Raw genomic sequence first — 25,585 nt, 5'->3', positions numbered from 1 at the left:
GAAAAATTGTTGTTTACCAAGATATTTACAAGATGTTTTCTATGAATTGCCAGTTATCAAACTTTTAGAAAATCAAAATATTCTTCTAGGTATGATTAGAAAAATATAAAAACTTTTTACATTATTAAGTTTCATATCTTATACTATAATTAATAAAAACTATATATATAACCTTAAACAATATTCATAGAAATAGAGAAAACACTATGGAGTATAAATCTTCTAACCCATAGTAAAGAATATTTATCCCTTGAAGAATATGGCTCCTTTTATACACAAGTTCTTTTAAAAGAGGCAAAACAACCAAATTGGGATTTAAAGCTAAGAAGTTCACAGAGGTAAAAAAGTATATTTTGATTTTATTAATTCAAATATTAGAAATTGATTTATATTTATTTCCATTAAAATGCCAAGAATTTCATGAAAGTTTGCACATTGTTTTTTTTTATTTGAATAAATAGAATTATATATTTGCAGACAACAAAGCCCCTTATCAGAGATAAAAAACTTTTGTTTTCTTTCATTTGCAAAGTTTCCATAATACAAACAGCAAATCAACAATAAATAAAAATAAAAACACAACAGATTTTGAGAGAAAACTAGCTATTAAGATATTTCTGTCTCTGAATAAATTTGTGTACATTAGGTCTTAATTATCTCAGGACTATATTGAACATTATGGAAACATTTATTCATCCCCATGAGAAATGTAATTCCAACAAACTGACAGAGACAGTGAGCTTAGCATATTTGCATACCTATGTAAGGTAAAAGTACATTATTTAGTATGTCTTATTATTGTAATTATTTTTGACAATATAAAAGATGTACTGTGTTTTATTGGAATATTTGCTAGTACATCTACCATATAATGTTATACTTTAAAAAAATTTATGATTTTTATTTATAATTTTCTGAATTTGATATTTAATTATGTGCAGGTATCCTTTTAACAATATAGAACTTAGACAGCACCTACAAGTTTTGGCAAAAACTGATTTCTGGTGGACACAGGTAGGTATCTTTTTGTTAAAAGAATTTTCAGTTTTCTTTATCTATTTCACTGATTAAATAATCCTTTCATTTTTTAAAAAAATATCTAATTGCTTAAAATAAAACTATTTACAAATTAGCTAGGAAGAGAATTTCTAAATCTTTGCTTGGAATGGATCAGCTGTTTACATCAAAATGATCCAATTACAATGAAGGAGCTTCTCATAAATCTTCTGTTTGTCCCAAGTTCTATTCCCATCAGAGGAAAGGTATATGGTTAACTAGATATTACTTACTCTAGAGTCTGAATAATAACTCACATATGTTTTTTTTTAGATATGTGAGGCATTAAATTATCATTCTGGTCAGATTTTTAAATCCTGGAGATTTAACATGCTTGAACAGGTATGAATTAATTTTTGTAAATATTTTTAAAAACAGGATTAAACCTTAAGCCAATTATTAAGGGATATGAATCAGAGATAAAAATCATCACGGAAATATTGAAGTGCTTTATCATTCCTTTCTTTGAAAAGGTAAACTATCTTTTTATCGAAACATAATAATTGATATTATTTAAATTATCATATAATTCTGAAATAATTAATCAAATATTAATTTCATGAATGTGATTTATACAATGGAATGTTTGCTCCACTGAACCTTGATTATTCTTGTATTGTGGGATCTAATTTGCTTAATTATATTCAACATTGTCTCAGGTAGACTCACTTTCATTTACATTTATTTATACTCATATTTTTAAGATTGGCTTAAATGTGTAATTCAAAAGATGTTTAAATGCTTTATTCTTATACCTTCCAACTTTCCATAATATTAAGTAACAACCTCCTAGAAAATAAAGTTAAATCTTACAGACTAAGGTTATGCAATGAAATTGTGGGTTGCCTACTTAATTTGAGTGAAAAGCAGAAAAGAAATTGTTACCAACCTTTCCCATGTTAAATCTAGAGGGATTCATAATTTTAGCTGAGATACCCAACCTAACACTGTTATTGTACCAAAATAGGAATACAATGGATTATAAAATAGAAAATAATAATAAATAATGGAAAAAGCTTACATAAAGAAACTTTTATAAGCATTCATATATATCTAAAAAATATTTTTTCTAAATATAAATTAGATTAGACATGTATTTTAGATAAAAATTTGTATACTAGGCACAGTCAATAAAACAAATACAAATGCATTTACAATCCAAACATGTATCTAGTAGAATATTGATACAACAAAGAAACTAAATTAGTCTTTTTAGCCTATGTAAATAAAACAACATTACCATGTAGAGCCTACGGATAAGATAGAAAGTTTAGGATTATATACAGTACAAATAGTTGAAAAAATATGAATTCCGTTACATATAGGGTTATAGACTTTTAATTACCCCTTATTTTTGCCAGCGGGATAAATACATCCCCTTAAAGAATTTCTTTTTACGGTTTCAGAGAGGAAATTGTGATTCTTTCAAAAATCAGGAAAAGTTTTCCTTTTGATTTCAGTCCATCCACACAAGCTCAGCAAAAAATAAAACAGGTCAGGTTTAATTATTCAGTCATTTAGAATCAAAACAATGACAATAATATCCATGTGTAGCACAGCAATATGTAAACATATATATAGCACATATCCATATGTAAGGATATTTTGATAATAGTTTGCAAATACTTTTTTTCATCTAACTTATAACAGACATTATCTGTTATTATATAACAATTTTATTTTATCTCTGTTTATAACAATGAATATAGTTTCTGTATTTTCTATTTAAATTGATATTGAACTGTTTTTAAGGCGTATAAGTGTTATCTGTTGGTTGTTAGAGCAGATGTTGCCATCAATGGCAATCCAATCTTTGCATCTAAGATGTTTCAGGTTTATTTACACCGCAGCTAATCTAAACTGGAGTATTTCCTTGTCTGTCCATTAAAGAGAAAACGAAGGTGAGGATTTTGTAGTATTTTCACAGTAGCTTTTCTCCTATTTCTAGCCTTTGCGGGGCCAATTTCCTAAACTTGCGGGGTAATCATTAACATTTACCTATTCTAACCCAACCTACCCTAAAATAATCTATGAAAAGTTAATGTGAAAATACGACGAAATCTGCTACTTCGTTTTCTTTCCATGATCCATATACGTCTTGGATCCTAAAGGATAAGACAATAGATGATTAATTGATGAACACCAATTTTGTTTTAACAAAATTACCCTTTTGGTAGATAACACTTATTGGAGGAGAGACAGAGCTATTTTCTACCAACCAGTCCAGATTTTAAAAGTACCTAACTCATGTTTATGTATGAGACATCATGTTCATAGAAACTTTGGGTACCAGTACAATTTGAACTCAAATGTCCTTTCCATACCTGACTTAATGTTATAAAGAGTTGATGGTTTTTTTTTGGAAGAAGTGACAAACCATGTAATAAATATATGTTTGTTAAATAAAATTGTATATTTAAGGATTTGTCAGAACTATTTATCAACTTTTCTTTGGCACAGGCTCACAATCAAATGAGGTAATTTACATGAATATTAAGGGATAAGACAATGGACAATAAATTGAAATATATGCTCAATTGTAAGTGATATAAAAAACCTTAGTTAGCAAAATCTAGTTGTATGATTCCTGATACAGTTAGGTACAATGTAAAAAAATTTCGTTGATTTATTTAATCACAAGAAAAAAAAACGAAGAATCATTACAATAGGTCTAAAGATGATAAATAAAACGTCTTTCTTTAATAAATATTTATTTTCTCTCTCGATTACACATCTTTTTATCCTTGGAGATGTTGCATGATCCAATTTAATAAGGAAACATATTTTGTAATAACTACTGCTAAAGTTGATAATCAAAATTATTATTTGTAGAGGCCTTTTCAGTCCTTTTCAGAAGTTGAAATCATACTAAGCGCTTTGCCATGACCTCAGAAGGACTTTTATCTTGGGGCTTTGTGATAAAATAAAACAGCATAAAACTATCTTATTTTAAAACCTAATTCTAAGCTCTAAATTATTGTTTTATCTGGGGATTTTACAAATTTTCGACGTCTCTAGTTTATTTATATTAATGTTTGTAAATGTGTTATTGGTTCCTAGAAACATATATTTTCTGATACAAATAAAACTTTTTTGTGTCAGAGTAGTGTCTTCAATTTAGTTCTTTTTTCCTTCAAAATTTAGGTATGTCTAGGATCTTATGGGATAAGACAATCCTTATATAGATGTGTGTGTCTGTCTGTCTGCCCCGAAGGGTATCGCTAACCGCTAGACCTAAACGATTTCTCATGTAGCTTTTCATAGGTCCTGGGAAGATTTCTAGATATTTTGGAGAGAGTAAAACCACTTTCCAAAGAGAAATCACCTTCCCCCTAAAATATTTTTAAAATTTTCTTTTTAAAAAAAAATTGAAAATGGGGGTTGTTGGATTTACTTACAACCCTCCCTCCCCTCAAGTGCCCCTAGAGAAATAATATTACCCCTTTCAGTAGATTAAAGTCTCTGATAACATTTTAAATCAACCAATCCCGATCTTGTAAAAGTACCCGAAATATTGAGAACATGTTTGTAAGCTGGTACTAGAAAGATTTACATTCCACAGTCCCCTTAGATCCTGGAAAATATCTTTGAAAATTCTTGGTTTACAAATTGAAATTTATTAAGACGTGTTTGTCTAGCAGAATAACATAATGTTAGTAATAAATACAAAGAGTCTAGATGATAAATTATAAGACCAATGTAACAGTGTAGGAAAAATCCGACTAAATTATTGTTTGAAAATGTAAACATTTTGTTACGAAAGAGTATCTTTTTTTTTTCTTCTCAATACAACCAGTTTTAAGAAACATATAGTTGGTCAATCTTTGGTCATTGTTTAAGGGATTATTTTGTCATTTTGATAATCTAGGGTAATAAATCTATTTGATAATAAAAGGAATGTTTGCCTGGATGTTGGAGATGATGTTCACGGATTTCAAATGGTTTTGGATCCTTCAGAAATTCTAAATACAGGCAAGTAAGGCAAATCAAAACTTTCCAACACTTTTTAATGATATATACTGATAATATTTGTGTCCATATCTGAGAAAAAATCTTAATCACTTGATTTTTGGATTATGGATTCCTACAAACAGTAGGCACAATATAATATGCGAATCAAAACTATAAAACAGTTTGGCCATTAATGTTATTTAGCCAGTATTTAGGTAATATTGGGATAGATTTTTACAGAATTTTTGCTCATACTTCTTTATAATTTTGATATCAAATGCTATATCTCTCTAATTTGTAAATGTGAGTTTGTATGGCCGTTTGAGCATCGTTTTCCTGTATTTTATTATCCTTGTTTTTTTGATAGAACGAAAATTATTTTAGTATAAATATGATGGAAAGGTTTTCATTTGCTGAACTGCAGGAGTAATAATATTTCTTGAATCTGTGGATGCTTGTCTCCATACTTGGAGGTCTATACACTTCATACAACAAGGTAAGCTAGATTTAGATAATAGAGAGTGCTGTAAATCAAACCCCTCCCCCCACTAATTATGTCCGTTTAATACTTTGTTAGCTTGAAATATTAAGAGAAATTTCTCCAATGATTAAATCATTAATCTACAAAGGGAGAAATTTTATTTATTAAAATTAGGGAGATAATTAATGTCTCCAAAAATTGCACCCTTTATCAGAACACGAATTGCGCGGTTTGTGGTAGAAAAAAATTTGATTTCGCTAAGCCATGGTGGTATTCAGGGGTCTCACTCTCAAGGGTCAAGTCTAATGACGTACAAACTCAATGATAAAAAATTATTCTTTCTACAGATTAAAACAATTGGTTAAAAAGTTTAGACACTGCTAGTTTAAATAACCAATCAAGATTTATTTTTAGTACCCAAACTTTTTAAGCCGACAAAAAATAGAACTTGTTTGTCGAGTTTCATAATAGATATTAGTAATTATTTCATTTTCCTTCAATTATAATGATGGTTTTAATATTCTCTGTTTGACCGTCGTTTGAAGAGATATTCGGACATATCCTAGTTTAAAAGTCGCTTCACTACAAAAAAGTAAGAAAAATAATGTAAAAAGAGGTATAAATATTTTATGTAATGAAATAATGAAAATGCAAGAATTTCCTTTATTTTTACATAAGGTGAAAGAATTTAACGCTCGTCAGTTGCAGCCTCAGGCATATCCTTAAAGCTTATCAGTGGACGCACGCCGTATATTTTTTTTTACTTCAGTAAACATTATTGCTGCTGGCAGTTAGATACTAAATTACTACAGTACTTTACTAAAACGGAGTGACCATTAAAGATTTTATTTAATTATTTTAATAATCTATGCATAAAAAGGAAAAAAAAAGAAAACGGCTGCTGGCTTGATTGACTTCTGCATTTACTTTCTTCACATATTTTATTCCAACAGAATGCAATTCTTTTATGTATTTTTTTTTTATTTGACTTATTCTAATATATGTATTATATCAGAAAATTTTACCTTGGCTTAAAAAATCCTGACATATATGGGAGGAAGGGGCGGGGGCTTTTTTTAGGGAGCTATTTTTCTTCAGGAGGGTGGAAATACCAAGCCCCAAAATAGTTTAAACCTTCCCCTAACGGTTTAACCTATACGAAGTATCGCTGTAAAGGAGAACTGATTATCAAGCAATTCATGGGCTATATTTTGTACTTTTAATCTTCAGATTATAAAACCATCTCAACTTATTCGCTTAAACTTTGTCTAATTTGAAATGTCAGAAGATTATATTTGGTTAATAAGTTTAGTTTATATGCAAGCAAATATTAAAATCTTTAATTTATTAAGCTTTGGACTTATGTATGTAAATTTATATATTAATGAAGAAAAATGTGTCCCATCATATTTTTAAAAAGTTTGTTTTTGTACAGTTAAGGGCTTGAAACTATTTTTCATTTCTTAAGGTTATATACAGTTTGTTTTATTTATCCAAATATACAACTTTCCTTGAAATTTTGAATTTGATCCACCAATCCTCGCGACCAAATGAGCCAACCAAAATCCGGGTATATCTTAAATGTGCCCCAAAAATACTAAACTTTCTTTTCGTTTCTATGGCTCCACAAAGAAAAATTCATAATTAGCTTTTTTGACCTTAGAAAGGCCTGTTACCAGAAGTATTGGTAATTACTGTACTTTTAGCAAAAGCATAATTAATTCTTGTGTGTCATTTTTATCATTAGATTTATTTGTGAATTTATTGTGAATCTCAAAGAAAAACTAGGATGGTTATTACAGCAGCAAGCTGTTTTAAATTATAAAAAGAAAAAAAGTTCATAAAAGAAAGAAAAAAAATATAGAAAATCAGAAAATTTTAGTCGAAACTTTAAAACAAAAATATATCTATATTGATGTAGAAAAAGAGATGTAATAAATTATAGGAGAAGTGTTTGCTGGCCAAAAATGGAATATTCCGATTAACAAAAATTTATGTCATTTATCGAGTAATCATTTCAGCACTCCTAATTTTCTCCTTTATTTTCAACACATTTTTATCTGGTAAAGTAAGTAAAAATCGGCTCACTGTACAAAAATTGAAATAAAAGTGAACCAACATGCTTTTAATATCTCTTTAAGAGAATGGATCGAAATACCCTACTGTTTTGGCTTGATATGACAGCAAACTTTTTAAAAAGTTGTAATAGAATATGAGATGTTTTCATATTTGCTATGCATTTCTATATTTTTATATTTACTTAGCAAGGATGAAAATATTCATCAATAAGAAAGCAAAGAAGTATGATTGATTAAACAATCATAAATAGCCAATCAGACAAAGTATTTTATTTTCAAAATAAATATTTATATTAAATTTTAAAACTTTTTTATTTTTGAAACTATTTATAGATTATGCATAAACTTACCCTTCTTTATTTATTAAACAAAGATGATAACATCCATAAATAAGTAGCTAATCACAAAAACATAGAATGCAAAAGCAAGTTATTTCAGCTTTCTATCTCTAATAGCAGCCGAGATTATTAACTTTCCCCCATAGCATACGGACTTACTGGCGGATTGACGAACTGAAGAAGTGAATTATAGAGTTTCTTCGCTACTAAAGATTAAAAACAGCTTGTTACTGATGCTGTGCTTCAGGAAATAGTTTATTAAAAATTTTTTTTTTAAGATGCAAGATTAGATTGTTTGTGTCATCTTATTGATGGAATATCCTGGCTAGAAAGGGCTTTTCTAACTCAAATAGGTAACAAACTTTCCAGTATGACTACGAAAACGATTTATATCCGCTGGATTAGAACTAGTGCTCTGAGTCATACTAAATAATCATGCATCGCATCGTATTATGGACAATTGTCTACAAAAATGTAACATAAGTAAGTGTATCATACACTTTCAATCTCTTTTTTTTTGATTTTTTCAATAATGATTTCTTTTGAAGTATTTTCGCTCACAATAGTTATAAATCTTTTCTTGTCCTATAAAAACTTCACTGCAAAGGAGAACCCTATAGGTTAAGCGGTTAGCGTTTTAAAGACAAAAAACCAGAATTGAAGGCATCTTCTTACTTTTTAATTTATGATTGCCGTTCTGCCTAACTGAAGGGGTATTGCCAGAGGGCGCTGGATTTTAAACCTGTGAAATAATTTATGTAATTTAATCTTCAGTAGCCTCTCCCTCCATGGACTAAAAGACAATACTAATGATAAAGCTCCAGACTAAAACTGAAAGTTGTGAGAAAGATTTGATTACCCTGTAAATGGGACTTTTCTCTTCCTAATGGAATTGAAAAAGTTTTGTGTATATATACTCACTTATGTACATTTTCTACCTGTGGCACTTTTTCAGGGACTTTCAGCTGCATTCAAATAAAATAAGCAAATCTTTAAAAAGAGCAGAACAAAAAGGATTCATTTACTATATATTTAAAAGTAATATTTTAAAATAAAAATGATGAATTTATTGGATTTTGTGGTTGAAGAGACCATCATTGTTACCTATTTTTTTTTTAAAAGTATGTGTGTCCATTTCTTTTAATATAATGGTAATATTTTCAAATATGTTTAGACAAAATGAACAAATAGTTTGTGAGAAAGACAGAGAATATTGTGAAAAGCAACCACATTAGAAAGTTTTAAATTGTTTTTTTAAAATTCCAGGTAAAAGTGGAGAATTCTGGACAGAGGTGACACTCCAAGTTTGTGCTATACTTGGTAGGTATCAGGGAAACAGACATAGGTCAATGCAAGATATATATATAGAGAGAGTACATTGAATTACACTGGTACCCAAAGTTTTATAACCACGTTATTATATAAAAAAATTGGATATTTCTATATAATTTTGATTGGTTAATTTAAATCTGGTAGTGGCTTTTCAACCAAAAACTTTAATCTACAAAAGTAATAATTTTGTTTATTTGGGTTGTATCCTTTTTTTCTTTATATACCTATCCTTGCATCCCTGGATAAGAGACAGTGTAACAGATCAATAGAGTTTACCAAGAAATACTAAATTTTAAGTAGAATAGGAAACTTATAATAGTTATTTATCGCATAGTAAACAGCTTCCCGCGGATATAAAAATGTACAATTAAACCCAGTTAAAATTAAGATTAAACCCAGTTTTTTTATCCCCAAGATGCCGAAGGTAATAGGTAATACGATGCTATACATAATTTTTTAGTATGGCTTAGTACCGGTTCTAATCTATAGGATATTAATCGGTTTCAAAGCCATACTGGAAAAATATCATTTACTGTTCATGTTTAGATGGTTTAAAGCAAAGATTCTCTGTGTTAGGAAATGATATTGGGCCTGACAGTATACATGATAGGTATGTTTATTGTTTATTTTATTGGTCTTTAAAATTAAATTAAATCACGTAGTAGTATAGGTATTAGAATTGAATTGTTATTTTGGCACTGAACTTTCTAATTGTGCGTACATTATCGGACTACCGAGTACCTGTCACTCAAAATACTTCTTGAATTTATTATATACAAAACATATGTCTGTGTGTCTGTCGGTAACGAAACATTTCGCTAACAGCTAATCATAGGTCCTGGGGAGGCTTATAACAAGAAAAAAGACCCCAATGAATTAGTTTTACTTTTCCTTTTAAAATTATAATTAAAAGTGGAGGGTCCAACCCGACCTTACCATTAGGCCTTTGGGGGTGTATCCGATAGTAACAATATATTTCATATCATTTTGTTACATTAAAGAAAAGGAGGATAAAATCAATTTGAAATGACACAAATCAAGAAAAAAAGAATAAAAATTGTACTTTTTAGAATTTGATTTGCATTGATAGAAAAATTAGAATTCCTTAGAATAGTTCGTTAAATGCATTCATCTACTTAGGATTCAATGCTCTGTTAGAATTTCAAATTAAATATTTTATAGTAGAGAAGTTACTTTATAACTGTTGTTTCTGTTTGTCCTTCTGTAATGTCAAGGAGACTTGTTATGTTTAGAAGAAAAAAAAACTTTTAAAATAAAATTTTAAGTGGAGGGCTGAACCTTCTCTCCCCCTGCCATTAAGTGTGCATATAGGGTTATAACCGCAAGTTTCTCTTCTAGAACTTTTGATTTCAATGATTCTAATCATCCTTGTTTTTTTTGTTCTAAGAACAGATTGTTTCAGTGAGAATGTTATGGAAAAGTTGCAGGGGATCCAGATTAAGATAAAACAGGTAAAGAAAGTTGCATGGAGTCCAGACTAAGATAAAACAAGTACAGAAGTTGCATGGGATCCAGACTAAGATAAAACAGGTACAGGAAGTTGCATGAAATCCAGGCTAAGATAAAACAGGTACAGAAAGTTGCATGGGATCCGGACTAAGATAAAACAGGTACAGAAAAATGCATGGGATCCAGACTAAGATAAAACAGGTACCGGAAGTTGCATGGGATCCAGACTAAGATAAAACAGGTACAGAAAGTTGTATGGGATCCAGACTAAGATAAATCAGGTACAGGAAGTTGCATGGAATCCAGAATAAGATAAAACAGGTACAGGAAGTTGCATGGAATCCAGAATAAGATAAAACAGGTACAGAAAGTTGCATGGGATCCAGACTAAGATAAAACAGGTACAGGAAGTTGCATGGGTTCCAGACTAAGATAAAACAGGTACAGGAAGTTGCATGGAAGCCAGAATAAGATAAAACAGGTACAGGAAGTTGCATGGGATCCAAACTAAGATTAAACAGGTACAAGAAGTTGCATGGGATCCAAACTAAGATTAAACAGGTACAGGAAGGGATATTTCATTTACAAAAAGAAATGAATTTCATAAATTGGCAAGAAATCCGCGTAAAGCCATGATTATTTCCAAAATTCCATAGCAGTGGTTGTCATGTCCTACTGTATTTCCTCCATATCTTTTGCAGTTTATTAATTGAGTTTTGATGTTTTTATTTTAAGCTTTGAGTATAATGCTTTATATTTGTTATCTGAAATGCTGGAGGTAAAATATGAATTTCTTGAGATTATTTATCCCTGCTAGAACACAGGTGCAGAATCTACAGGAGATGTATGTACATTCATATTTAATCATAAGAAAAGGAAAATATAAAAATATTCATATTATACTTTCCTTTTTTAAAGATGCATAACTTTTCTTTATTTGTCCACTTCCCTCGCTAACTAACTTAGTAATACGTTAAAAAACTTTCAGAATAATACCCTGCAGTTTTTTCTCACTAATGATATGTTAGCCTGCATCCCTACTAAACTTCAAACCTATTGAAGTTTACATGAATGAACAATACTGATAAACATTTAACAATCACCCCCCCCCCCCCCTAACAAAAAAGAAAGGGGTGGATGTTCGCACACCACTTGATAATTTAGTACTTTGTTACCACTTCTCCAAGTCTGTCTGAAAAACCAGGGATCTCAAGAAATAAAACACTGGAAGACAAATATATATCAAACTAAATTATCTAAACTGCAGATTAAAGTTATTGGTAGAAAGCTTTGGATACTTTTAATTTCTATAACCTAATATAAATTTAATAAAAGTGCCTAAAGTTTTGAAAGGTTCGGATTACCATTTCCCCTCCCTTCCTGCTAAAAACAGATATATATATTTTGAGATTCCTTTGTGTTTATTTTTATGCTACATTCTCTATAATGGCGTAGTTTCTAATTTATGTCTGCAAAAGGGTCTAATTTTTTTGTTCATAATTCATCTGCTTTGGATAGTTTATGTCAAGGCAATCCGTCCTTGACCCGGGATACGACCAATAGTAAACAACCTTATAAAGTACCGGTATCCTAAGTAAAACACGGTTCAAAATTCCATATTGTTTTTATTTATACAAAAACCATTTGAATATAGGAACTGAAAATTACTAATACATTAATTAAAATAATCATTATATGGCTGGCGGAAAAGTTATGAGACGTGGAGTATTTTTAACTATATAACAATTGTAGAAATTAGATAGACAATCATAAATTAAAATATGTATACATTTTCCAAGAGATATATTATCATAGACGCTTATTCTGAGAGATGTATTGTAAGAAATGATTTAAGATATCTATATCCTTTTTAATCAATTGTATGTTTGTTTAGAACAAAGAAAGATTAGATGAAGATGTGAAATCACAAATAGAAGAATATATCAAAGGCTACTTGGAACCTATTAGGGTACTTTCTTTATATGTATTTATTTTATGCGAAGCAACATAAGTAATATGTAGATTAGTCTGTCTGCAGTAGATCATATGAATATTGTCTTACACTATTCATCCCCTTGTGTAAACAAAATAAACAAGGATGACAACATCACTAATAAGAGAAGCACAAAAAATCATAAATGTTCAGCAAACAAAATGAGTTATAGAGCTGTTGTTCAGTGGCCACAAAAAAAGAAAGGGGAAGCTCTTTTTAGAGCCTTTAAAAAATGACAAAACAAATGACCAGTGATAGCCAATACATAGACCAAATTAACAATGGCAGACCAGTATATATTTTAATTGACCAATAATAGGCCAGTATGACATCATTTTTTTATAGGCACTACAAAAATAGAGAAAGAGGAAAAGATAGTAATGGGTATCTTTATAAAACAGTAGTCTATCATGAATAGACTGAGTAATTACATTTCCCCCATAGTGTTATTGACACTGACATAACGGATACAAGTTAGTTAGTGAGAAGCTTTGTAACTTAAAACCTTACTTACATTAACGTACTATTTCTAGTACAAAACTTTCTTCATACAAAAAAGTTTTGAAAAATTATAAATCTTAGGTTTCTATAAAATATTCAGGGATTTGTGAAAGATATGAGTTACGAATATCTGACAGAGAGTTGTATTGAGGAGGGAATAGGTGCTGCAGTCATCAGAATACATGAACTTTGTTCTAATAGTCAGGTTAGATAGCAAGGATACAGAACCATGAAGTTGATACAACAAGAATACATGCACTTTGATTCAAAAGGTCTGCATCACTTATTAGAGTGCATGCAAATCTTTTGCAACATCCAAATTTGTTTCTCTAATATACATGTAAGCATAGTCTGCACTTTTTTTTTAGTTTTTTTATTGATGATAGGATTAAAGCGTAGATGATAGATTAATCACAATCAGAAAGAATGTCAACACTATTTGTTAAATGCATCACAGTCGAGCCCTACCTGATATTCAAAGTATAATACTGATAGCACAGATATAAACGCGTTCTCTTTGAAAATTATTGAATTCTGAAACATTTTTTTGTTCTATATTTGCTTATATTTTCGAAAGCTTTGGTGCAAATTAAAATATCGATCTTTTTTAGGCTTTCCAAAAATATACTTCCATCTTATGTAGTAAGCTCTGTTATCTTCTATATGAAAATGTTAAGGGTAAGATTTACTAATATTTCAGTTTTGAAAGATAAGTAGACCTTTTATAATTACATACAGTATAAATATTTGATTTCATCTGGTTAGGCAAGGCATAGATATAATATCAAATAAAACATGTTTTTCTGTACTTGAGCAAACATGCTATCAAGAAAATCTTATTTTCAATATAAGCAATTCATGGTAGATATATCAATACAATAGATTTATATTAATCTAAACTTTTTATATAGCAAAGCTTCTCTTTAAGTTGGGTTGTAAATATCAGTCCATCTATCTAACCGATCTACCATAAAAAAGTCTAAAGACCGTAAACTCAATGCATTTATTCTATGATACTTGCAAAATTATATATTTAAATTACATTTACTTAAAATTTCGATATGTTTATTATCGATCAATTTTCTGATGTTTTAATAATCCAAAATTTTGGTATTGTGTTGTTGCTGCTCTACTAAATGATATAATTATTCTTGTTTTTCTAGAAGAATGTGAAGAATTGATAAAAAGTGAAGATATTGAATGTAGCTCAAGTTTGCAAAAGTTTACCCATAATCTAAGGAATCCTCTCTCCGTCATTCATTTTGTGCATTTCATCAGGGATTTAGTGGGTTAATAAATTGATATACACTCCCAATTATGATAAATAAGATAGACCCTTTTGTAAATAGTAATGATGGAAAAGTTTGGGCACTGCTAGTTTTAATCATGTTTTTTATAAGAAGTGTCAAATGGGTTAATGTATTTAAAACTTTGGTACCAGTATAATATACAGTCCAATGTCTAATCCCTCCCTATATAACTTCATTCGAAAGAAAATTTCTAATGAAATAGTTTAGCATGCAGACATATTTGTGTATTATATTATCAGTAACAAAGATACTCTATAATTTACATTGTCTGTCCTTCAGCCCGTCTTTATCGAAATGAAGAACTGTGATTTTTTTGGCTACTTTGTAAGATAGATAACTGAAATATTTTGGTGTATATTCCCTGCACGAATTAGTATTCAGTACATAACTAACTCTGTCCGTCGGTACTTCAGTCATGCTTTAAAATACAAAAATTGCATACTTTTGAAAGGTTTCTTGTTTGTTGATTTATCCTATTTTCTTCCTCTTTCCTTTAATTTTTATGACATCTGATTCTAAACATTTACTATATAATCATTAATGATGTTGTCATCCTTGTTATATATGTAACCCTAAATTGTACAAAATGAATGAAAGTATAACAATTGTTCAGACTTATCATATCATATGGTGAAAAATCGGTCTCTAGAGGATTTCTACAATACAAAGATACCATGCAGTTCAAGAAAGGTGAGTATTGATTCATTGAATAACAATCCCTTAATTGGACTATTGGTAATAATGTATAGGAAATCCGATCACATTTTTTTGGGTAGAGAGTTCACTCAGTTGATAATAGAAACAATAAATAGTTGAATTTTTTTTTTACCAAATCTGCAGTTTTAATTATTTTCTTTATAACCTGTATTTTAAATAATATTAGAAGCGCACAGTACAATTTATCCATCTATGTTTTAATTTTGTTGCTAAATTAATTATGAATGAATTAATTAGATGTTTCACCCACTTTCAACCATTGAAATACTTGCGTACTTAATTAACAAAGAATATTGTGTAGAATTCATAATTACTCACAAATCTTAAGGGTAAAGATAATGAACCATTAATGTAATTGTACAGTACAGTGCATATCCCCAATTATGATACAATTTATGTAGGTTTAAACTATTGATTTGGAATTTGGAAATCAGCCAACAAAAAAGATGTTTTTGAGCATAGTCTTTATACTTGATTATATGATTATAAACTCAGGGTTAGAACCTGCAAAGTAAAGTAAGCTGTGAAAAAAAATATAAGTATTTATTATTTCAGTTTTAGACATCCATGATCTGATATGTGAACCCAGTACAGAGTTACTAAAAAGATTTCTAAGGTGATTACTTTAAAAAAAGAAATTTGGTTGCCATTTTCTGATAATACAATATACTATATAATTTAGATAAGAATAAATAATAGTTGCCTTCAAAGTGCCTTATCGAGCACAGAACCCAACCCCCTCCCTTAAAAAAAAAAAATTTAAATTAAGGGATATAGGGAGGTGGGGATTGTCTATAACTTTAGGAAAGGTTAGGTTAAGTAACATTGGGAAGAGGGTAGCACCCGCATAGGTAAAAAAGACCCCCCCCCATTATTTGATTATTTTTTAAATAAGGGGGGGGGGGGGGTTGGGGTTCAGTGCTCGATAGGGACTTTGCGAGAATAAATATATAAATATACACAAAATTTATAAACATGTGATTTTCAGTGAAGCTTCATCTTATTCCTAGTTTTAAAAATCCACATTATTAAAATAAATTTGGGTATTTTAAGGCAAATTAGGCTAGGTACACAGCAACTCATTTTAGCATAACAAGGACAGATATGTCCGGTCCTTGGGTTCGTAAATACAGAAAAAGTCTGCCAACAATTTAGATTAACATACCCTTAGTAAACTTTATGCTTTTATAGAAAGTAGTAAAGTTTTTCTCTGTTTGTAGTCTTTGTCTAGTCTGAAGATAAATATCTCAGAATTTGCTGATCCGTATGGCTTGTACTTTTCAAGGAATTTCTAAGAATGTCTTTGGGTGGATTTAGACTATTTTTCTGCTACTCTACCCTACCTTAGAGGCTAGGGATAATGCAACAAGTAAAGTTAAAATGCCAAGAAACTGTGTAATTTTCAGTCATTCTTAATAACATATTTTATATAGTAGCTCTGCTCCTTCCAATGATGGCTTTTAAAGTAAATTAAAAAGTAGGATCAAAATTTGCTATACTTTTATATCCTTTCCAATGGATTTCAGTTTAAAACCCATCAAACTTTACTTTTGTCATAAATATTTCATCCAATTGTAAATTTTGACAAGGCAATATATACTTTTAATATTCTTTAACCAGCTCATAATATATTTTATATCTTATTATTTATTTTTCGTTTGCCCGTTAAGATCTCGCTAAACACTAACCCGATTGTGTTCTACATTTTATGGAATTTTCACATCCTAGGATAGTTTTTGGCTATTTTATTTTATAATTGAACTTTTTTTTATAGTTTTAGGGCATTTCACTACCCTCTTCTATAAATGTTAGGGTTGTGGACACTAGCAAGAAAAATGTGGTTTCCCTCAAAGTTGAGAACAAAAAAACCGTCTCCTTATTTTGCAATAAATACTTACCTTAGACTAGGTTAGATTAAGAGAAATAACGTACAGGGTAACGTACAGGGGGGCCACAATAAAAACTACCTTTCCACACATTTTATTATAAAAAGAAGGAGTGGATGATGGGTGTCTGTTATTGCTAGGCACTTTGAGGGAAACCGCTTGGTTAAGAAAGAAAATATAATATTGAAACTTGTTAGGTTAAGAGAATCATGCTGGAGAGAGGACCTGGATCAAGATGATGGAATTACATTTATCAATTATCATCTCGGATTTCTCAAGGTGGAGATACATCAGGCATTCAAGGGATGGGTCAACAGCATGGAAATAAACTTTACTTAATTTTCAAACGATTTTGACACAATTAAAACTATTTAAATTTTATACAAATTAAAATGTATTATATAGAAAAATATAATTTTTAATGGAATATTAAACTTTTAAAATCTTTTTTTGACCCATCCCTACGACTTGGAGATAATTATATTACATTACCTACATTTCAAAGTTATCTGATACATTAAGATAGAGTTAGTTAGGATATTTCAATTCTTGTAATATATATTTTATTCAAATAGTCAAATTTCATGTTTGTTTAAGATAAAATTAAAATTATTTATATTTAGCTTTTGACTTAAACAAAACATGTAATTGCAAGCCAAAATAACATATTAATAAGATTTGTGAATAGAAGCAAAGGGGGATTACATTACAGACTTAAAACCAGACAGACAGACACTAATTATTAAAACCAAACTTTATTGATAATTTTTAGTTGACAAATGAAATATTATTGGAGATAAGATCAATGCAGCAAATACCAGTCAAATCAAAGAGCTCTATCAAGCTTCAGTTCTCATTTTTTACATTTCCAACAAGGTAATTGATTATTCTCACAATGTCACGTGGCTTGTCATAAAAAAGTACATATAGAAAATGTATTAGATATTGAAATTAAAAGTGAAATAGTTTGTAAAATTAGATATATTTTTAAGATCCCGAAAATGTTATTAATCTTAAACTGTTCGTTATTTAATATCATTAAATTGATGGATGGATTGAAGGGTGTACTTTACCATCGAGTGCAAATATAAAATTCTAACATTTTTTTTTGTCTGATGAAACTTTCTTATTATTCCTTCAAAAACAAGGATTACAACATCCACAAAAGCGAAGCTCTGAAATGATAGTAAATTTCTTTAAAAACTGCTTAAATACTAGATAACGTTTAAGGACATTCATACTGACATTTTTAGTCTAGATTATAGAGATGCTTCGGTTATAACATTGTACTTTATTGTCATATGAATCAGTATTCAAAAAATCAGATCAATCGGATTATTACATCACATAAAAATTTTTTGTTAAAAAATATAAAATGTTTAAAATGGACATACGGAATTCTGGTAACGATTATAGAGTTGCTACGCTTTCTAAATCGTACGTAACTACTACAGGAATCACCATGCAAAGTTTGAAATCGATAGGACAATTCTAACATGGCAAAATTAACGAAAAACGATATACGTTCCGGATGGACGGACGGACACACCCTAATTATAGAAAGACCTCGCTTTTAAAAAGGATTATTTTGTCTCTTCCAAAAGTTTTCATAAGTGTAAGCAAAGTTTTGCGAAGCTGCATATTATTTTAACTCAGCCAACTTGTAGATATTTAGATTATTTTTTTTCTTCACATTAATCTTTATGTGAAAAGAGGATGTCTGTATGACTGGCTTTCTTTTAAGATCTAGAAGAGAATAATTATAATCCTAAACTAGAACTCTTGAATAGAATATCGACCGCCCCCAAAATGAAAAATAAATCTTAGATTGTTTAAGAGCAGTGATGTGTGGAATAGGAATGTCAATACCAACCCTAAAATAAGAAATTAAAAAAGGACAAAATTACCTTTCCCCCCCACCACTACCCCCTCAAGACTTAAACCCACTGGCATGCTACTGCTTTAGAGTTAAACTAACATATTACTTATAATTCTAAAAGATTATTTTATGAGTTATAAAAAACAGATAGATCAAAATATTATTAAGTCTTGTATTGCTAATACTTTTTAATTTAGGAACGAGAGTAAACCATTTCGACCTATGATGAAAAAAGCTTATGATATAACTAAGGTAATATTATTATTATCATGGTTTTTGTAAAAACGATTTTTTGGAAAGAGTATAATTCTAACAATGTGTAACTAACGAGATCACAAAAGAAAAGCTACGTTACAAATTTTTAAGTCAGTGCGTCCTTCCGTCAGTCTGTAACGGCATGGAGAAAACATGTTTATCTTAGCTGTTTTCTGGTACCGGTCATTTACACAACAAAGAGACTAAAGTGTCAAATGATTCGAATGTACTGACGGGAGGTAGGTTAAGAATAGCTAATAATTTTCTACTATTCTCTTTATTCTCTCAAACTTAAATTCTTAGTTTTTGACCAGATCTAATACAAGATTTCCCTAAAGGAGAATTGCAACAGGAAAAATTATTTGCGTAGGAAAGTATGGAAATAAAAGAAATATTTTCAATAAATTGATATATAGAAAGATACATTATTATGTAACAGATGCAAAACCAGGGTCCGATTTTGTACAGTATATGTTTTGTATAATTGAGTCTGACTAATTTTGAATATTTTGAAAAAGGTTTATTGAATTATAATGTACACAATATACAGATTTTGATTTGTACTTCTTGAACTTGCATACATTAATGGACTATTGGGTATCAGTCACCATATGTAATATGAGTTTTCTACAAAGTACACAACAGAGTACAATTTAATGTATATAAATATAGCTAGAAGATTCTTTTTAAATGTCGTGCTAATTTATCATTTTCTGCTCATCCAGTTTCCCAATTTAAATTATAATGTTTTAGTATTTTATTCTTGTAACAATAAAATGAACGATTAGCGTAGCAACTATATAATCTTTCCCATAAAGTTTCAACGTCCATTTCAAATATGCTGATTTTAACTTTTTTTTGAACAGCAACTTTTTGTATGATACAATTATCCTATTCATCTGATTTTCGAAATATATAGATTCCTAGGAAACAAGGTACAATATTTTAAGCGTAGCATCTCTATGATCAAATGTAAAGTATGACCTTAAACAGAATGCTGTATTTGTGCACTTTTGCAAAAAATTGTTTTTATTTTGTCTAAATCCTATGATTAATATTCTGATTATTAGGTTTTAACACTCTAGAAGTGTTCATGTTCGTTTGTTCCACCGTTTGATTTCAGAGCCTGTTCTTTATGGATGTTGTAATCCTTGTTTAGATAAATTTTCATGATTATATAAATTTACTATATAGTCTTTTTTATATATATATTTTCATAATTAAGAATAATCGTGTTTGATACCTGAACAAGGCCTTAATTTATATATGCCAGGAATTCTAAGGGATAAGACATTAGACAATATTATAGATATGTAGATTAAAATTCTTTGTGGAAAAGTATAAATTTAATTAAAGCTTTTCAGCTAACAAATGAGAAATTGTGTATATATATCTTAGGGGGCCACCATAATTTAGAGTCGAATATCCTCTCTCTTCCTGACAAATCACCTTATTTAATTATTAGTAATATGTTCCCTTCCTCCCTGAATATATGTAATATTTTTAGAGTAGAAAGGACATTGAACTGTTTATTACACTAGTCCCCAAAGTTTTATAATTACGATTTCTTATTCGTCGGCATAACAAATTTTGTTGAATTTGGATTGGTTGGTTCCTTTAGTTAAGTGTCCAAACGTTTCAACCACTAATTCTAATCTACACAATAGATAAACTCGTATATTATCTTTGGGGATGTACAGTACAAAAATTTATCGGCCATTGTCTAATCCCTTTAGATCCCTGAATATTTTTCAGCCTTGTTGGGCTTTTGACGTAGCAGACAGTGATAATAATAGAGATAATGAGAAGGACAGAAGGCTCATATTCTCATCCCATTGTTCTCAGATTACAGATTCCAGGTATGATTTATCTGATGTCTACCACCCGTAGCAGTCCTGTGCCAGCCTGAAGGCCTCCCTACACAATAAATTTTATAATGATCAGGAATAAAGGGAAAAGTAAAAAAAGATAAAAAGAATAAATGGATACAAAAATAATCTTAAAAATTGTTGCTAATGCGAACCAAATAATGTAGTACTCAAAGATGAAAAGTAATATGTATTGTTAAAAGCTGTGCTGTCTTTATGTAATTTAAACATGATGTTACAAAACTCTATTTGCTCTGATCCTTTGCATAAGAATAATTAATATCTAATCCGGTATAAATGCGGGACAAGAATGTCAATGTCCAAAAGGACGATACACAAAACAAACTTTATATATAAAGGATATATGTAACCATAAGTAACGCAGCAAGGATAAAACTTAAATAAAGTATCATATATTTTGGTAGTTATAGTAATTTTGTGCATTTTTTAAATTTTAAAATCTTAATTATATAATATTATTAGTATAATTTTCAATAAGATTCAGGGCAGACGTACGCACGTTATGCTCTTATTACAGAGTAGCTGCTCTATATTTATTGATAGGAGCAATTTCATCCATAATTAGTGTAGATTCAAAATTAAAAATCATAAAACTTTTTTGTTTTTACATACAGGCTCACAGTGACAATTATGCTCTAACTATAGAGTAGATTTTATGAATTTACTAACAATACCTTTATCCTGTAAAGTTAAATAATAAAAAGAATATCAACTTTTATAAGCAACATAACACAAAATCTAGATTAAATGAAGGATAAAAAAATATTACCCTTATATAAAAGAAACTGTATATCTGTCTGTAGCTCAAGATTAGTATGGATTAACTTTACAATGAAGCTCCTTATAGATCCAGAGAATGTTTATAACTATTTTAAGAGAGGTTATCTCCATTCTCCAAAGAGAAATTGCCCCTAGAAAAAAGACTGTCTCACCCCCCCTCCCTTACAAAAAAGATTTTTTTTCTTTTTTTTGAGCTAAAATTAAAAGTGAAGGGTCGATTTACCACCCTCCTTCTTACTTCACGTGCCACGAAAGGCCTCTGGGCCGTAGCCACTTTTAAAATGAAAAGTAAAAAAACAAAGACATATTATTTTTAGCACAAAGTTTTTAATATTTACTTTTAATGTAGTTCCTTCGTTTATTCTTTTATTCTTTTGGTAGATGTACACAAGAACTCTACAAATATCATTTGTGTGGTTTTCATATAATATTTATTTTACTATATTTTTGATTTGACATTTACAAGATGCTTTTTATTACATAAATTATAAATATATTCAAATAAATTGAAGCAATTTGACGTTGGTTTTAGACCATGACAATAGATATAATCTATATACACACTCTTTTAATCAGCTATGAATACTTGTTTGTAAGTCTTAGGGTAATGAATCGTATATAACAACAATTAAACAAAGATGTTTGTCTGTAAGAATTTCCTTTTTAAGTTTGACTGATTATGGTGCCAGTTTAACTATCTATATCTATGAATATGACATTATATTTTTTACAATTTGATAATAATCATGTTGTTTACCATTTTTCTTATATCTTATGGAAGGATGATAATTAAACTTGCACCCAAATTTTTATAACCACTTTTTCATATTTGTTGGTTCAGAAACATTGGGTACTATTAATGAAGTTTGATTTCAATAATTTTCAACTATTAATTTAAATCTACAGAATGGGTAATCTTGCTTATTATAATTAAGGATGCGTATTAATTTATCCATTAATGTGTTTTCCTTTAAAATACCTGGACATTTGCTGCTTAAATACAGACATTCTAAGATCTAAATTGCTTGATTTTATATGTTAGTATTACGGTTCTATCTATATTCTAAATTATAGCTATGGCTGCGAGAGGAAACAAAAAACCTTGCTGCTATATATAATAGGGCATAGATTTGCATATAGTGACATAACGACAATCAACAAGACACATTAAAAACTCTAAGTATATTAACTCTATTGTATATTTAAATATGTAGACCATATTACATGTATGAATAAACCAATACATATTTTAAACATTTATTTTTATTTATATGGGCCGTCAAGATTTATTTACAAAATTTGCATTTAACTTAATTTGACATAGAGCGTCGATTACGTTATTTTTATTTTTATCTTTTTTGTTTATGTTTAAAATGTTTTTGTCGAGTATATACATAATATTAGGTCGAGTAATGTTAAAAAAATTGCCTAAAATTCAAGAGCAATACAGTTTCAGTTGTCGCTTTTGGTCATTGGTTAATATAATATTTTTTTTAATTTCACTACCCTAAAGATTATTTTCAAGTTCCTATAATATCAATCTAATATTACTTAATTATCACCTCTGAGTACAGTTGAAAACAAAATAGTGTCAGACCTTAATAGCAGGTCCCAAGGCACTAACATACAAACTATTGCAGACTACCAACTCTTTGATTGCACGACCTTTATCTTGAAGTCATAACAACTTTTAACATATTTATTTCAACGTTGCCAAGGCCAAGATTCGAACCCATCACTTTCCCAAGCTTGATACTTGTTTGTTACGCTACTGTCCCTACTTAATATGCATTTCTAATTTATTTTATAGTTGTGAAGAATTATTTGTGTGTGTTGATGTTTATGAACATGAGAATCCGTGCAAGCCCAAGAAATATTTGGCAGATTTTACAATAAAGGTATTATTGGTAGCAGGTTTGTATTTACAAGTGGAGCAGTGATAGCCCCTCCCCCCATTTCCAAGGACATTGGATTGTAAATTATTCTGCTCCCCAAAGACTGTAACTAATTTGTTGACTTACAAAACTTTGTGACTTCCATTATTTCTTATAAATTGGATATATAGTATAACCCTTTAAACCTTTGTCTACTAAAATTGTGAGGAACTTCAAATATTCATCCATTGTCTTATCTCTTAAAATCGATGATTTAAAAACAACAAAGAGTGAAGACACAACTTTGACTAGCCGAATTTAGATGAACCAATCACGTGTCCCCGCATCAAAATACTAGCTTATTATTGGATGTCTTTAAACAAAGGAGAAATGTGATTGGTTCATACGAAGTTAACTTCAAATACAATATTGCGGGGTTTATCCATAAAATAAAATTAATTAAAAGAAAAAAGGAGGTTACTGGTGCTTTTCATGTAAAATAAAGGAAATATGTTTCACTAAGCAATATCTTTTTTTGGCTTCATTAATATTTATTGAAATGCAAAGCGTTAACTCTAAATCATTGCATATATTGCATAGATATTTTATAAACCATTTTTTGGATCATTTTCAAAGTTAGTATTATACATAAAATATATATAAAGTCAAATATTATTGTATATATTATATCTAAAGGAGGTTAACTCGCAAACAATTATGAATCTTACATATTCATTTCATTCAGACATCATGTCTTGCTCTCTTCAGATGTAAATGAAAATATAAAACTCTAGTATATCTATTTAGATTACCAACTTGCAGCTAGAAAATGGTGAAATTCCACATTATAAAACACTGAAGGAAATAAGAATAAAATTATTTGGATTTAAATCCTATTTGCAGCAAATACACAAATTTCCCTATCAGTATATTAGGCTTTTAATTCAAATGCTACTCTATAATTATCCCACTCGATCTGTCGGTCAGTTTTATTTGCTTTTTGATTCAATGAATTATGATATTAAAGCGTTTTGATCTCTTTTTATCAACTGTATAGTAATAACTATACAGTTGATAAGTGTTCTAGATTATTTAACATAAATTATAATAAACAGTTTTAAATTTATATGGACCTATCCGTTACAGACGGACAGCTAACACATTAATTAAAGAAAAGATTTTTTTTAAATAATCCAAATATTATACAAGTTTTGATAATCAGGATTTTCTCAGATCAACACAGCAAAGTATCCAATGCTACTCTCTCTCAAGAAACAAACTTTTAAAACATCTAGAAATGAAGGAGAAACATTATGGATCTTTTGAATTACTAGAGCAACCTACAGATACTGATAAAGTTGTTACTGAGCAAAATATTGATGATGCCATGAACAAGCAAGATGTACAACTATTATACAAAGCAATAAGGTAAAACTTTGAGTTTGTGTAGTGTTTGGCTTCATAATTAATAATGACAGGGCAATTTCTTGTACATTACACTGGTACCTAAATTTCTAAAGCACGTTGGATATTCAAATCTTGATTGAGTTGTACAACACTCAAGTGTCCAAATGTTTAATCTACAAAAATTATGATTTGGGGCGTACAGTACATATTCTTATCATCTATTATCTTATCCCGTAAAATTGGTGTCTACATTAGAATATATTATATTAAACTTTATATCTATATTTCAGGCTGAAACGAGACGTTGTATCCAAATCCTTCATAAAATGGCAAGAGAAAGGATGTGAAAAATGAGGTTAATTGCTCAATAAATTTATATTTTAAGCAG

General features: G+C 29.4%; 1 protein-coding gene and 1 long non-coding RNA gene across 2 annotated transcripts; both read left to right on the top strand.

The window, feature by feature from the left end:
* LOC145312528 (uncharacterized) lies at positions 1 to 25,076 on the top strand. The gene is made up of 29 exons (XM_080151782.1): positions 1 to 89; positions 191 to 338; positions 663 to 767; positions 942 to 1,014; positions 1,134 to 1,262; positions 1,330 to 1,398; positions 1,761 to 1,774; positions 2,463 to 2,550; positions 2,809 to 2,889; positions 3,478 to 3,533; positions 4,952 to 5,028; positions 5,432 to 5,503; positions 8,183 to 8,257; positions 9,171 to 9,224; positions 9,783 to 9,846; positions 10,660 to 10,708; positions 12,601 to 12,675; positions 13,301 to 13,405; positions 13,812 to 13,878; positions 14,364 to 14,466; positions 15,124 to 15,200; positions 15,783 to 15,843; positions 17,311 to 17,392; positions 17,886 to 17,989; positions 19,190 to 19,244; positions 21,003 to 21,106; positions 23,727 to 23,814; positions 24,598 to 24,716; positions 25,013 to 25,076. Exons 3-29 carry the CDS (start codon positions 679 to 681, stop codon positions 25,074 to 25,076), a joined length of 2,094 nt encoding a protein of 697 aa, XP_080007908.1. The 5' UTR covers positions 1 to 89; positions 191 to 338; positions 663 to 678.
* On the top strand, positions 25,016 to 25,585 carry LOC145312790 (uncharacterized). Its single transcript, XR_013877124.1, has 2 exons — positions 25,016 to 25,218; positions 25,488 to 25,585. It is a non-coding gene; the product is annotated as an uncharacterized LOC145312790 (long non-coding RNA).

Source organism: Acartia tonsa, chromosome 2 (genome assembly GCF_053477335.1).
Source record: "Acartia tonsa isolate MP-2025a chromosome 2, ASM5347733v1, whole genome shotgun sequence".
In the NCBI taxonomy this organism is placed as follows: Eukaryota; Metazoa; Arthropoda; class Copepoda; order Calanoida; family Acartiidae; genus Acartia; species Acartia tonsa.
The sequence above is the reverse complement of the archived record's forward strand: the minus strand, read 5'-3'. Positions and strand labels throughout refer to the sequence as shown.

Excerpts from the sequence above, each read along its gene's own strand:
- LOC145312528 (XM_080151782.1), top strand. The coding sequence starts at position 679 with ATGGAAACATTTATTCATCCCCATGAGAAATGTAATTCCAACAAACTG. Across the intron at positions 2,551-2,808 it reads CTCAGCAAAAAATAAAACAG|GCGTATAAGTGTTATCTGTT; the intron begins GTCAGGTTTAAT and ends ACTGTTTTTAAG. Across the intron at positions 10,709-12,600 it reads TCCAGATTAAGATAAAACAG|AACAAAGAAAGATTAGATGA; the intron begins GTAAAGAAAGTT and ends ATGTTTGTTTAG.